Source organism: Triturus cristatus, chromosome 9 (genome assembly GCF_964204655.1).
Source record: "Triturus cristatus chromosome 9, aTriCri1.1, whole genome shotgun sequence".
In the NCBI taxonomy this organism is placed as follows: domain Eukaryota; kingdom Metazoa; phylum Chordata; class Amphibia; order Caudata; family Salamandridae; genus Triturus; species Triturus cristatus.
In genome coordinates, this window is record NC_140592.1 from 478,432,880 (window position 1) to 478,449,043 (window position 16,164).

The 16,164-nt window shown below is 45.1% G+C and overlaps 1 protein-coding gene across 1 annotated transcript in view; it reads right to left on the reverse strand.

Annotated features, from left to right (window-relative positions):
- LOC146798161 (uncharacterized) overlaps positions 1-16,164 on the reverse strand; it is a 203,575-nt gene that overhangs the window by 11,250 nt on the left and 176,161 nt on the right. Inside the window, exon 9 of the mRNA XM_085625412.1 lies at positions 2,973-3,095. Coding sequence (XP_085481538.1) covers positions 2,973-3,095 — 123 coding nt within the window. The remainder of the gene's footprint in view (positions 1-2,972; positions 3,096-16,164) is intronic.

Sequence of the window (16,164 nt, forward strand, 5' to 3'; positions counted from 1 at the left end):
GCCCCTAAGGCCTCATTGTAGTCTCCTACCTCGGTGTCGTCTTCATCTCTGCGAAAGAGTCTTTCCTCGACGTCTTCCGATCCGGAGTCAGGTTCGGAAGCGGGACTGGAGGGTAGGTTCTCCACTTCTTCGACATCTTCGGTCTCGGCGCTGAAGATGTCGGCCGGTGCCGCTTGCTGCGCCTCGAGTCTCGCTGCTCGTCGATTCCGGAGAGTCTTCTTGGATCGAAATCGGGCACAGGCTATACATGTAGATTTGTCGTGATCCGGTGAAAGGCATTTGTTGCACACCGGATGGACGTCGATGTGGGGATATTTCGCATTACATACAGGACACCGCTTGAATGGTGTCCTCGATTCCATCGTCGATGACGGGTCGATGGTTGGGTAAGATGCGAAAAAGTTGGTTCTGGAAGTTAGTAAACTAACAAGATACTATCGATACCGATCGGGAACAGTACCGACGCGAACTAAAGGCCTTTTGGCCTAGAAAAAGATTTTCCTAACTTGAGTCAAGATAAGCACATCCGAAGCCAATGGCGGAAAAAAACAATCTGAGGATGGAGAGGATGCCCATGCGCACTGTAGTCCAGGGGAGGAGTCACCTATCCCAGGATACTCTTCCAGGACAACAACGTGCAAACATCCGGACCCAACACTAGGCGGCGATCTATGCACAGATATGAATTCAGCAGCCCACATGCCTCGAACAGTTACTAATGAATTAAACTTTTAGAGCCACTCATTTATCTTTGCGCCGCCCTCGTCGCTCAAAATTTAATATAACCAACAGAGAACTATAAAAGCGAAATTTCATGCAGATGCCTCAATGTTACATTTATTAGTAATTGAGCACTTCCTTTGCCCCCCCCCCCCCCCCCAAAAAAAATATTCTGCCTCCTTTGGTGGTCCAACACGCAAGTGAGAAATCAAGAGTAGGCTAAAATGCCAAGTCTCTGCTACATTTCATGCGCATCTTTTCAATGGTGCAAAAGTTATCAGATCAATAATGTTTTGATCACCTACGCTTTTTAGGTCTCGCCGAGCCAGCGCTTATAGCGCTGCTCTGGCGAGAGTTTTAGTAAGCGGGTTTTGGAAATGCTAACCTAGTGGCTTTTTTCAGGTCTCCAGCTTGCGATCGCAATGTCATGCACGCGCACAGCTGCTATCCTGGTTTCTAGCATTCCTCGCATGGCCAGCTTTCCTCCCCCTCTCTCACCCGCTCCTCCCCCTCCCTTACTGCACGGAAGAGTTTCAGCTTTAAACGTACGGAAACAGTTGGAAATGTTTCTTTCACGCTATGTCAACCCTGTGTACTTGTAGAAATACAAATCTTTTATGCGGGAAAAGCTTCACATTTTTAAACAATGTCATCCAAAACAGAACTGTTTACGTGGTCACAGGGAGAGACTACTTTTATTCTGCTGTACTGGCGCTCGTGGTTTGTTTACTTGTAACACGTGCAAATGCTAAGCTATTAATGAAGCTGGATGGCTCTGTCTGGCTTCAAGCCCCGTGGCGCCTGTTGTCTGATCCCTCCTTAGTATTAGTAAATGCAGTATTTGAAGAGCAGATATTTTAGCTACTAGTAAATGTGTGTTTTTATTTAGTCTTTCTGCCCACTTGTTTTCGCTTAATCTTTGCACTCTCCTCTTTGCTCAGCTTTTCAGTCTTTTTCTCTTAAATCTTTCTCTCACTGTTTGCACCCTCACTTCTGCTCAAATCTCTTGACCTTAGCTCGTTCTACTCTTAGTTCGTTTCTTCTCACACTCTGCAATCTCACTCTTCGTTGCTATTACAAGGGCACTGCCCACCTTCTATGGTGTAGTGCCTGTCCCTCGCAGCTTGTTCACTCTCTTGTGCCCCATACAAGCCCCTCCTGCCTTCACTGGTGGCTGTGGCTCCCCCTTTCACCAGTGGCTAGTGAAGTATCAGTAGATGTTGTAGCACCCAGAATAATGTGCTGCATAGCTAAATACTTACAATGTCCCAATGGCGAGACCTATTGGCTTTGCAAATGCTTGTTTAACTGGTCACCTCATTGGCAGGACATGACACCTTAAGTATGTGCAGTTCTGCACAGGTTGTAGCTTTCTAACTGTCTGGCACATATGATGTAAATTCAGCAAACAGCGATAAATATTTCATGGCTTCCCCCTTTAGCTTTGCCCCCTCTTAATGAACTGGAACAAAACTTGACATACCAAAAGAAAACTAATCCTTCCAAGCTTCTGTCAAAATGTGTGCACGTTCATCACACGTCAGAGTTATTAGCACATGAACTCTTTTTTGGCCCCGCTTACCACCCCTCCCATTTAGCTGTACCCTGTTGATGGATAAGCAAATGTTTGACAATACCAAGAGTAATCTCAACATACAAAGTGTTTGCCATGTTTATGTACATTCATGAAATGGTGGAAGTTTACAAGCACGTCAACAAATGGCGTTTCAACTGACAAGGGACACAAACTTTTTAACGCTTTCACGCCCTATTTTTTAAAGGCTAATATTTAAAAACCTGCAAAAAATTATTACGCCAAACCACAAGAAGCACACCTTCCTAGTAAAGTTTTACTTTCATGCCAAGGTTGGCGTAAATCCAATCAGCAATTTTTGCTGTCCCTGCAAGCAAAAAATCCCTATGGGTGTTAATTTGGAAAAACACATCTTTTTTTTAGACTCACCCTATAGATGTGTGCCCCTGCATAGAACTGCACAACATTTTTTATGCCTGACCTTAGCTAACTACGTTAAGCAAGTGCCAAACTGAATGCAGATCTATGTGTGGCGGCTAAAGCTATAGGCAAATCAAACATTACTTTCAGTGGGAAATGAGGCTGCCACAACTACCAAAGGCCAACTGCCACTGTGTCCTCCGTTGCTTCCCTCCTCCACACTGTCCCCTACACCAAACGTCCGCGTGTCCTCCTCACTTCCCCAGGCACCCCTTTGAAATGAAGGAGACTGACTTACGTAGAATCTCCTGAAGAGGGCGCCCTTGTCTGCGATATGCAGAATGGTGTCCCGGCTGTAAACCACGTCAAAGGAGTTCGCAGGAAAGACGCGTTTGGTGGCGTCACCGATCTCAAACTGCACCTAAGAGACAAACCAAGAGATGAGTGGGCATCAACTGTCCCTTCTCTTGCTCTAAGCACAAGCTGTCTCGCAATGTAAGCACAAGCTGTCTCGCAATGTTTCAGGGTTCCCCAGATCCGTGTTAAGACCCCATGTAAATGATATTGAGAAAGCGAGACACACAGAGAGAGAGAGAGAGAGAGAGAGAGAGAGTAGGGTGGGGCCTGCATGTCCGCATGAGCCTGTGTGTGAGTGAGTACCAGTAGGTGCGTGGTTGAGGGAGTGTGTACGTGTGCTGTACGCACAGTTCACCCCAGTAAATGCTGTCATAGACCCAGTGGCGTAACGAAAATTGAAGGGGGCCCCCTGCAAGGTACACAGAGGAGCCCATCCCCCCTCCCCCCCCCCCCCCCGCTCCGGATTTAATCCGGAGCTGTCAGGCCTGAGTACAGTACTGAGGGGGCTCACTGCAGCTTGGGCATCTCCCCCCCCCCCCCCCCCCCCCGAACTGCGGGTGCCTGTGTTACGCCCCTGCACAGACCCAGAATATTGCCGGGACCTTAGCCACACAGGGCCTGCTATGGCTGGGCTAACCTATATTGAAGAGTCCCCGCCCCTGAGGTTTCCTCGCCCGCATGAAGGTTGGTAGTTGAAATTGGTGTTTTAAAGCAACTGCAATCAGAGCTCTTAACATGGCAACACCATACTGTCCTCCATATATGCAATATATGCCCAAATAAAGTTTGAGCCCTACTTATAACGTTTCCCAAATGAAAGTCTGGGTAGGTTACTTACTCATGTCTAATTTGCAAAAATTAGCAAACGTAAATGAAATTATGTGTGCCCAATTTGTATAGTCACTGAAAGCATTTCAGAAGCATGCAAAAATGTGGTCATTTAGGTATCATTTGTTTCCTCGATGATTTACATACATTTCCACATTCTGGTTGTCATATATATCCTCCCTCAGGAGAACGCGTGGGTATCTACATTATAGAGTTTCTCGAATACTCCTCCAGTATACTTTACTCCTTTGGACTGTGTACAGGGAGCACGGGCACAAGTGTTTACACAAGTATACATTGCACATGTAATGTGCAAATCTGAAGGCATCCCTTCCCAGAAAACCCCACACATTTAGGGGGCGTTGTAGTTATTATATACCATATTTGTGTACTTACTCCACCTTCGTTTAGGAGAACATTTATGTGTGTACATAGGGGGCAAAAAATTAGAAATGAGAGTTAATTTTGTGGGTGTTCTTCGCATTCTCAATGCCTATTCATGTGTCCCTTAGTTTAACACTACAACTGGAGAATATATCCGAATTGCAGAATCTTGGGTCAAAAAACGATAATAAAAAAAAACGTTAATAAAAACAATTTCCTACGTAAGCATTTTTTTTTACAAGTGCATTAAATCTACATACATTGGGTTTGGAAAACAGGCAGAAGTAATTTTCTCCAGGACCAGTCCTTTACACCTGATCATTCATTCCTACATGTGGAAGTTATGAATGCAGGTGTTGGGCAGAAAATGGGCATGCCGTATCCTCAAAAGAAGGCGTAACTTATACATGGTGTAGGTTACACCCGTTTATACTCATGGATAAATTTGACTCGTGTCCCAACAAACACCACACGGACTAATGGTGTTGGTCTCCCGGATCCAAAGTAACCTACCACCATTTCCTTACTAAAGATTCCCCTCTCCCCCCTCCAATCATATTTACAGCCCCTGCTCTGTGCTTCCTTATTTCAGGAATTAAAAGATTTGTCCACAAAGAAGGAAAGTTGTAATAATATATTGAGTTGTTTCAGAACACAAGGAGCAAGGTCTCGATTTCTACTCTTTGTGCAGTGAGGGGAGATGAAATGACGAATTAATCACACAATGTGTGCCTTTTGTTATTAAGTGAACATGTGGTCCCTTTACTACACTAGAAACACTTTTAGGATGTGATGATCATTTCCCAAAGAGGTCAGCTCCCCTGTTGAAAAGCAGTAGTCCATCCCGACAGCGTAGCCGCCCCCTTCAGATGTAATGGTACCGTCCACGAGAGGTACAGCATACCCTGTAGAAATTGTCGTACTGGAGCTGCCAAACTCTTCACATCCGAGGTGACCTGCTGTCACAAGGTCAAGTCATGACCATGCCACCTCAAGACACCCACACTTCTGAGGTCATGGTATCGATTAATAGTAACATTCGTCATTTGCTGCACTTAAAAACAACAAACGCGGAGCAGTGGTATTACTACGGTGCAAGGTATGGTTGCTCTGCTGGGAAAAGTTAAGGTCCCCTACTGCACACACTGATCCTGTGCCACTTCCATTGGAGGCATGGCAGCCCTGAGAGAAGCGCTGATGCTGGTGACCGAAGAAATAACTCTTCTATGAATGTTGCTGTTGGCCAACAAACACTATACATCCTGCAAGGGGTTTTCAGACCTGACTTCGTGGCATGGATCCGCCCGCCCTGAGCGTCCTCCCCCTTCCCTCAGCTGGAGCCCAGCACGAGCTCAAGATCAGCCCGGGGATCCAGCATGCTGCCCCCGCCCACCGTCACCCGGCTTTCTACCCCTACGACCATCACCACCTCTGGGATCCCTCCAGGCACAAGACCACCGCCCGTGAGTGCAACAGCACCTGAAGGCCTGGCTGAACGAAGGCTCTGTAAATATGTAATATGTAATTGTCCAACCCTAATCGCTTCTTAAAATGTAATCTTGAGTAAATTTGCATCTTGTATATATGTAACTCTAATCACTAGTATCTGTGGTAAACTTATGTGCTTACTACCATTCTTATGTGATTTTAGAGTTTATCTGTTTGTATCTTTTACGTAACTCATGTACTCTGAAGTCCTTATGTAATGTAACTGGTCCTTTTGTAAAGTGCTCTGACACTTTCGGGTAAAGTTTGAGCTATATAAAATCGCAATAAATAAAATAAATAAATAAATCAAACACAGGCCTACCAGATAACCAGCATCGCTGTAGGAGTCCTGGGACTGGGCAGCTTTGGATGCCCCAGAATGCTGATGGCGGCAGTGGATAGGCGAGTAGGCCACACCAGGGTTTTTGTCTATGAACAGAGAGGGCAACCATCTCTACCAACAAAGGGCCCAGAGATGAAGTTTTCCATGCTCTGGTAGCACCAGCAATGTGCTCCGGTCCCACTCAGTTAGTGGGCTGGAAGGAAGGGGTACTTTTGTTTTACAAACTTAACGATGAGGCTCAAAGGGAGGCGCAGAGGCTACAACCATGCTCACGTCAAATTAAAATCTGTTCAGCCATCATTCTCTGCTACTCCATACTACCCCATGTGCAATGAGGAGAGAGAAGGCGGAAACGGGAAGTGGAGATTGTGGAGACGCAAGACATTGACAATGAGAAAGACGTGAGCAAGAAGCAGGACAAGGGCTAGAATGAAAGCTGGCAAGGCAGTGGGATTCTCAAGGAAGGAAGGGTGTCTGCATGGTACTGGTGCTTTAAATATTGGGGTTAACAAAGTGGCCAATAAAGATTTAAAATCACGGGATAGGTGGGAAAACATTTGGACATTTCTTCTTTGCATGGAGGGAAAACGTGGAGTTGACACTGACATGACAATATGAGCCTTTTATTTTGTAGGGAAAATATGAGGTCAATGTATTTTTATGTGACGTAATTCTACTGTAAGGCATCCACTGGTATAATGAATAGCATACGGATAATGCATAAAGCACAAATGCCTTGGCACCATGAGCAACAGTTCTGGCATCCGAAGCACTGAGCTGTCCCTGCACATCCTCCTGCCCCATTACAAAGTGAGCAATTTCCTAGTACATATTTAGCATTAGTGATCACCCTGACAGGCTGTCACACTGAGCACACCTCTAACATATTGTTATGTTATATTGATTTGCATAGTGCACTAATCACCCGAGAGGATATTCAGGCAATTGGGCAGGTGTGTAGGTTAGTGGTCCCAGAGTTGCTTATATGGAGAACCAGATCTTTAACTTCTTGCGGAACCCAAGAAGAGAGGAGAAGGCTTTGATGAGTTGAGGGAAGTCGTACCATGTCTTGGGTGCGATGTAGGAAAATGAGAGACCTCCAGTATTGCTTTTGCAGATGTGGGGAATGTGTGTGAGTGAGGCAGAGCGTAGGTGTCTATTGGGTTGGTGAATGTGTATGCTGCTATTCAGGTATTACGGTTCTGTGTTCTGTAAGGATTTGTATGTGTGCATCAGAAGTTTGAACTGGCTGCACTTGTGAATGGGGAGCCAGGCCAGGTCCTCCCCGGACTGGAAACAAGCATCCTGGACTGGTTGAGGGGTATCAACCCTCACCAGCCAGGCTAGCTTGAATCAAGTGTCACAGCGAACAAGGGATCCATGTCTTGGTATACCCTGGGCCACTTAGGGCTAACTTAGCATAAAACAACAAGATGATGCATGGAGTAGTGTAAAGACAGATTTGCACATAGCTGGGACCAAACTGGAAGAGCATGGTGAGCAAAAACACGATGGATTTGGGTCAGATCTCTGTACTGGGTGTGAATGTTTGACATTGTTCAGCATTCTGCCAATCAATTATTCTTATTGCACTTCTTTTAGAGCAGACTTCCTCCCTCTCTCCATTCTATGACATCGTACTTGTCTTGCGGAAAACAAATGAAAGTGTTTGAGTGTATCTTGCATTAGCGCCAGGACACCCAGTTCGGGTAGCAGCACACTACAGAAAGTTCCCAGTCAAACAATCAGAGAATTGGGAAAAACTGTCCATTGATAAAGAGTTTCATTAGTTCCCCTTAAAAAATCGTCAGCCAAAACCTAAGTATTTTTAGACATTATAGGCCTAATTCCCAAGATTTGGCTATGGGTGGGAGTAACTTTCTACAGACGTTTTCTTGGATTTCTCTTGAATTCGAAAAGTAAGACTGGGGGAATGAGATGATATTCCCTAAGGTGTTCAGATAGGAGCTGGGATGTGTAAAAATATTTGTGCACCAAATCACATGTAAGGAAGGGGCAATTTTGCGAGTTCGCAAATTTATGAACATACCACACACTTTCACAAAAACAGAGTAAGAAAAACATTAAAAACTTTTCAGAGGCAGTAAACAATTCAACCTGCAGAAGTGACTTAGTAGTTGGCCTCCAAAAGTGGTTGTGAGGAAGTCTTGTGGTACAGTTCACCTCTTGGTTGACTTGCGGTGGCTTTTGGGGAATGTGACTTTGGATGAAAACCATCCCAAAAATTGTTACTCTCTTATGGAAGCAGAACTCTCAACTACATTACACTTGTCTGTTTAGCAGCAGATCGGACTTTATTTGGCTCGTGGAGATTTGTCGCTCCCATTATCTATTCGGGAACATTTAATGTTGCAGAATATCAGACAAGAGTGTTTCACTATATTAATGTACAGCCTGTTTTGCAAGATCACAAGTGTAGAATTCTTCCCAGATGACATTCTGGTGTTTGTCATTGATATGACGACACATAAATGTAAGCTGAACAGATAGAATTTTTCAGAACAAAATAGCATGATCCTGTGGGAAGAAAGGTGCTGTATACGATGCTCAATTGCAGAATATTTCATACGGGTGGCATATAGAGATAAAGTGTTGCCCACAAACAACGTCTTCAAGGTCACAGCAGTAGAACCCAGGTCTAACCACTGGAGAATACGACATGTCATTTCTAGAAGTGGCAGAATTCGAATTGATGTTTATTAAAAGACTGCAAGATCTACTGTGATGGGGGGCAGTGGTTAGGAAAGGGGTTTGTTGTTAAATGGGGAGAAGAAAATGTGGAAGAATTTGTAGAGATTGAGAAAGGACTCAAGATCCTCTGATGGTATGTTACATTTTTCCAAAGATCTACATTCATTATAAAAACAGATTTGAGGGTAGGGTCTTTTTTGGCAAATTTAAGGGAAAGATAATGGCTGTGGCAAGTTTTTTTGTAAAGGATGCTTAAGGGTGCAGAAACGCATTAAACTGTCACCAGGAAAAAGATTCTGTGCAGCAGCAGCAAGAAAATTCAAAACATAGGCGAGGCTACATTTTCAGCTTTAACCACAAAATCGTTAAGGAGGTATTTGATAGCTATAAAAAACAAACATTTTATACAAGCATGTTCCACGTTCTAATAATGATGCCTTCAATTGCATCTCTGGTTACCTGGTGAGAGGGAGGATATTTGGAGGTTCGGGAGAAAAAGCAAATGTATACAGGCTTCGGTGCTTTGTCAGGAGGATGGAAGAGCACAGCTCAAGCGCCCTAAGAGGACTGAGAAATAGCATGTGATCTCTTGAAGAGGTAGAAAGATGATATTAACATACGGCCTGGTGATGCTCCTTTGGTTGGCTCCATTATTGGGACCTCGCACGCGGATCCGCTGAAGATCAATTCTCCATTTTAGTATTACGTGTGCGGCGCCTGTGTCCTCGCATCTGATGAAATTGAATCAGACACAGCGGATTTTTTTCTGGACGGTCTGCCCGGCCATCAGTACTCCGTCTTTCTTTTGTCCTGAAGATGCCAACATTTACAGGCCGAAACGAGTCCACACTTACGCTGTAGGAGTCTTTATTAATTGGACATAACCTGGTTAAGGACAACTGGAGCACACATTTGAGAACAAGGAGGAGAAAACGTTTCCTCATATGTGCACTACTTACATACAATCTCCATTGGGGAATGTGTGAAAAGTGAACAGCACAGCCAAATCTGATAAACTAATAGGAAGCCTGAGAGTAGCGAAATAATTGTTCAACCAGCTCATTAGGGGTTAAAAACTTTGTGGTACACGTTTCATGTATATCTAAAGAATTTGTGTTAAATTGTTTGCTTGGAGTGATTTGTATATGTAACCTGGTGAATTGTCATGTATACAGTTGCTGTGTTTGACATCAATTAGAACCTATACAGTCTTTATGTGGGTGGGAACGTATATAACCACAATAGTCGCAGATAAAAACTGAGTACATTACACTTTTCTACAAAACATGTAGCTAAAACTTTATAAAACTGATGTGCTAACACAGATGGGTAGAATCAAACTGAGGGGAACTTGAACAAGCCTACTAACTATGCTAACATGGCACTTTAAATTCTGATAGCCTGTTGCATAAAACTAATTACAGAATGAGAAAATTGTTTTGTGGAAAAGGTCTGCAAAAAAAGCAGTGCAGGTCCGCACTGATTTAATTTAAAAGTTCGTAGTAAAGGAACTAAAAACGTAGATCTGGAAATTACCTAGAAAGAACAAAACAAAAACATTAAATGAAGTGTTGACTGCGCTGAGGCAAGGCTGCACATAAATATTTGCAAATAAATTAAATATAGAGAAATGGGGTATTTCCTAATAAATAATTCACAAACCCTTAGCCTTAAATTTCACCAAACCAAAGGGGTAGTTGACCAATAAGGTAGTATCTAGCTGACTTCTGCAGTAGAGCATAAGTAAAAGAGGCATTTGAAGAACCTGAGTGTACAAGATGACCCTGCATTCCAACACCGACTTAGTAACTTATGGGGTATTAAGGGGAAGGCTATCTAATTCGTCCTCATGCCCAAGGCTGTGGAGGGGGAAGAAATGATCATGATATGGGCACTAAGCCTGTATTGAGCCAAAGGGAAGCTTGCATTCCCGCTACATGTTTGGTACTTTTTAGGACTCGCCTAGCAGCGCGCATGCGCTGCATAGGCAAAAGACCTTAAGCTATCGCTTCGGCTTTTCAGCCAAAAACGTGCACGTGTTCCATTGCCTTCAATGGCAACGCGTGCACGTTTGCGATTCCCTTGCGGGGCCGAGCTTGGCACCATATGTTTGTAATTAACTTACAAACACATGGTGCCCCTGGCTCGCTCCCGCAAGGGAAACGCTTTGTGTGCCTCCCACTTTGTAAACCCGCGGCAGTTCCGAGGAGCGCGCACTTGTTTTTTTTTTTAAATGGTCGCACGCACGCTTCCTGTGCGTCTAGATAAAGGCTGGACCGCTGAGAATCCACTTACAAGATGGCGCTCATCAACGTGCTACGTCAGCACGATGCAGGGCCTGTGAGCCCGCTGCAGGCTGGGAGGAGAAATTTGATGCGGTTGCGGCTTCCCTCATTAAATTTAGTGTCTTACATTCGCGGTATGAAGCGCAACTCACTTCTCCATCACTACGCTAATTCTCTCCTGTCGTGTTCAGATCACCGCACAGCAGACGTCCTTCTCGCATTAGGTTCCTTCGATGAAAACCCGGCAACACCAGAGTTAGTTTAAGTATTTTTTTCTTTCAGCCACAGCTACTTTAAAGATGCTTCTAACTCCGAGGATGCTTCCTTCTCTCTTACTGCTACGTGCTTGCTTTTAAGGTCCGGTTTCAGCTTGCTCCTTCTTCTTTTTGCATTTTCTATGTACACACGTGGGCTTCTTGGTGTGCTGTTCTGTTCAGCTCGTCGCCATAATTGTTAAGTAGACTCCGAAGCAATAGTAGACTTGAGTATAACCTTCATCACGACAGGAACGCTCTGCACAGGTTGCCGGCCAGAACAGAATTGCCTGTCAACTGTAAAAACGGGCAATCAGCTGGCATTCTAGAATGCCAGCTGATGACAAACAATGCAAGTGCGAGGGCAGTGATGCGCGTGGAGGGGTACGCGAACCTACAGGGGACAAGAGGGGTTGGGAGGAAAAGCGAAACACAACAGTTTGTTGTTCAGACTCCTCGCTTCTGGCTTTGCTTCATGACATCCTCAGATGGCCAGTTTGAACAAAAAGCTCTATTAAAAAAAAATCTCCAACTGCTTTAAGAATGATTTCATTTGTAAAATTCAGCGAGCAGTTCTTGTAACTTTTGTAGAAATGAAAATAAAGCCGTAAAGATTTTCCGTTTCCAAAATGTCACAGTGCACTACTAAAACATCCCCGATTTGGAGTTCTTGATCTTTTTCGCTTCAGAAGCATTTGTTATTCTTGCACTGTGCCTGCACGTTTTTTTAACATTCCATGAAATGATAACTAAGTAAATTGTAGAGCTCTTTTACTGCACCCTTTTCCTTCCCTTTCCAGGTGACAATCATTATCCCACGTATTTGAAAGAGCGAGTTTTGTTTGTTCGAATTTATAGAGATGCATCACAATCTGTTATGTAGCAATATCTTAATACAACACAAAATAAAGCCAATAAAGCCATGGCGCTTGCTTGGACGAGTCTTTAATACGCAAGATATTCTTTTATATTACCCTAGTGGCTCGCACAAACCTCAAAGTGCCAATATTGTGTATTTGAAGTACGTACTGTATATTCTGGAAGGAGGGATAACTGTTAGCTACACAAATCTTGCTGTATGGCTCTCTCGCACACACATTTTCATAAGCCAAACTTCCAACTCAGTGCCCATTGTCTTGACTGCCTAATGCCCATCTTGTTAATATTGCGGAACACCTTAATTTTGATTGATTTATTTTTATTTTTTTATTTTTTTACATTTTACTCGTTAGGAATACACCTTCCTGGCTTTAGACTGGTGCGCAAAGGAATATGCTACTTACCAGTATGCATCTGTTCTTGGCATGTAGATCTGCAGAGTTGTACACTTAGCATAGATCGCCATCTGGTGTTGGGCCCGGATGTTTGCAGTTTGTTTTTGTTCTTTGGACAGTCTTTGGAAGTCACGAGTTCGGTGACTCCTCCTTCGGTCCGTACTGCACATGGGCTTCGGCTCCATCCTCAGATTGTTTTTCGCCAACAGGGAAATGATGGAGCGTAGTAATAATAGTGAGAAACCCATGTGTGTTGTATCTAAATAAGATGGACTGGAACGGATACAGGTAGCCGGGGAGGCGGGTGGGCGTGTACAACTCTGCAGCTCTACATGCCAAGAACAGATGCATACTGGTAAGTAGCATATTCCGTTCGAGGCATATGAGCTGCAGATTGTACACTTAGCATAGATTATATAGCAGTACCCAACCTTAGCGGCGACCACCGGTATCCGTTGCAGCGGTTTGAAAAAGTGTCTTTAGTACAGCCTGGCCCACACTAGCTTGTTGCTTGGAATGCACGTCTACACAATAATGTTTTGTGAAGGTGTGCGGTGTCGACCATGTGGCTGCTTTGCAGATGTCATCTAAGGGTATATTCCCTAGAAAAGCCATAGAAGCCCCTAACTTTCTAGTGGAGTGGGCTTTAGGTGGAACAGATAATGTTCTTTTTGCCTTTTGATAGTAAATTTGTATGCACTTTACAATCCACCTAGCTATCCCTGACTTAGAGATGGGGTTGCCTTTATGTGGTGGAGAGAAGGAAACAAACAATTGTTTAGTTTTCCTGAAAGGTTGCGTTCTTTGTATGTAGTACAGTAAAGCCCTCTTAACATCAAGGGTGTGTAAGGCCCTTTCTGCAACAGATTGAGGTTGCGAGAAAAAGACAGGTAATTCCACCGATTGATTGAGATGGAAGGGGGAAATGACCTTGGGCAGAAACTTCGGATTTGTACGAAGTATGACCTTGCTGTGATGTATTTGTAAGTAGGGTTCCTGTATAGTGAACGCTTGTATTTCACCAACCCTTCTAAGGGAAGTGATAGCTACGAGGAAAGCTGTTTTCCAGGTGAGGAACTGTAGCTCGCATTTATGCATTGGTTCAAAGGGTGGACCCATTAGCCGTGTAAGAACTACATTTAGATTCCATACAGGGGAAGGTGGTGCCCTGGGAGGAATTACTCGTTTAAGGCCTTCCATAAAGGCTTTAATAGCGGGCACTCTGAACAGTGATAAATGCTGTCTGTTTTGTAGATAGGCAGCGATCGCTGCTAGGTGTAGGCGTATGGATGAATATGCCAGGTTACACCTGTGAAGATGGAGCAGATAGCATATGATGTGCTGTATGGATGCATCTAAAGGGTTTATTGTATTATTACGGCAGTAAATTACAAATCTTTTCCACTTTGCGGCATAGCATGCTCTAGTGGTAGGACGTCTGGCTTCCATGATGATGTTCATGCAATCAGGGGGAAGGTTAAGGTATCCAAATTCTAAGATTTCAGGAGCCAGATCGCAAGGTTGAGCTGAGCTGGGTCCGGGTGCCTGATTTCTCCATGGTTCTGGGTTAGGAGGCATGGGGATAGGTGCAGTTTTTGATGTGGTACCACTGATAGTTGTAGTAGTGTGGTGTACCACGGCTGCCTGGCCCACGTTGTAGCTACTAGAATGAGTGTGAGGGAGTGTTGTTGTAGCTTCCTTACCACTAATGGAATTAGTGGGAGAGGTGGAAAGGCGTATGCAAATCTGCCTGACCAGTTCATCCATATCGCATTGCCCTTGGACAATGGGTGTGGGTATCTGGCGGCGAAGCTTGGGCATTTTTTGTTTTCGTGGGTGGCGAAGAGGTCTATGTGAGGATGCCCCCACTGTTGGAAGAATGGGTGAAGAACTTGTGGATGCAGTTCCCATTCGTGTAGCTGCTGCGTTTGTCTGCTGAGCAGATCTGCCATGGTGTTTTGTACGCCTGGAACGTGCTGCGCCAGGAGAAAGATGTTTTGGGGAATTGCCCATCTCCATATGCTCTGGGCTAAGCGGGAGAGCTGGGGAGAGTGTGCCCCCCCCTGTTTTTGGATATAATACATTGCAGTCATGTTGTCTGTGCGAATGAGGACTGCTTTGCCTGAAATCTGTTTTTGGAAAGATTTTAGGGCTAGAAAGATCGCCAAGAGCTCCAGATGGTTGATGTGGAGCGATTTTTGCTGTGGCGTCCATAGACCTTGCATTGTGAGGTGTAGGAGGTGCGCTCCCCAGCCGGAGAGCGATGCGTCCGCTGTTAGAATCACCTGAGGAACCGGGTCCAGGAACGGCCGCCCCTTGGAAAGGTTTGTGGTGTTCCACCACTGCAGAGAGTGATGTGTGCGGCCGTCCACCAACACCAGATCCATCAGCTGACCCTGGGCCTGGTTCCACTGTTGTGCTAGGCACTCTTGAAGTGGACGCATGTGGAGTCTTGCATGGGGCACTATGAAAATGCAAGACGCCATCATTCCTATGAGCTTCATAAACACTCTTGCTGGAAGAGAGTGTTGAGGAAGGAATGTTTTGCGTAAGGCTTGAATGCTTGTGATTCTGGCTGAGTTTGGATAGGCAATACCCTTGGAGGTGTCTATAGTGGCCCCGAGATATTGCTTTGTGTGAGATGGTATGAGGTGGGACTTTTGGTAGTTCACCGTGAAGCCTAGCTGGTGGAGCAGTTGAATGGTGCTGTTTGTATGTTGCACACATTGGTGGTAGGACGCGGCTTTTATGAGCCAGTCGTCTAAGTAAGGGAAGACGTGAATATGTTGACGTCTGAGGTGTGCTGCTACTACCGCTAGGCATTTGGTAAACACCCGTGGTGCGGTGGTGACCCCGAAGGGGAGAACCGTGAATTGGTAATGCTGCCCGTCCACCACGAACTTGAGGTACTTCCTGTGAGAGGGGTGTATTGGAATGTGAAAGTATGCGTCTTTCAGATCCAAGGTAGTGAGAAAGTCTCCCTGACAGGGGAGCGGGAGGACTTGTTGTAGGGTGACCATGTGGAAATGGTCTGAATGTATGTAGGCATTTAGAGGCCGGAGGTCCAGAATGGGCCTGAGGGTCCCGTCTTTCTTTGGTATTAAGAAATATAGGGAGTAGACCCCTAGATTTTGTTGATTGACGGGGACCTGCTCTATAGCGTGTTTTTGGAGGAGGGAGAGTACCTCCTGTTTGAGCAGTGTGGAATGTTCTTGAGACATTGGACGGTGCCTTGGTGGGATATTGGGTGGGGTAGATGTTAGCTCGAGACAGTACCCTGACCGAATGATTTGGGTCACCCATTTGTCCGATGTTATGGACTCCCATGTGTGGATAAAGTTTTGTAGCCTGCCCCCGACCGGAGTGGGATGGTCTGGGGGGAGCGGAGGGAAGTCATTGTGCGGGTGGGGTGGCAGAACGGGTGTTGTTAGTTTTGCCCCTGCCCTTATTGTTGTTGCCTCTGTAACCACCCCTTTGATTGCCCTTTGAAAAGGTATTTTGAGGAGGGGACTTGTAGGAGGTAGAGGCGCTATCGGTGGAGAAGCCTCTGCCTGTGCCACGAAAG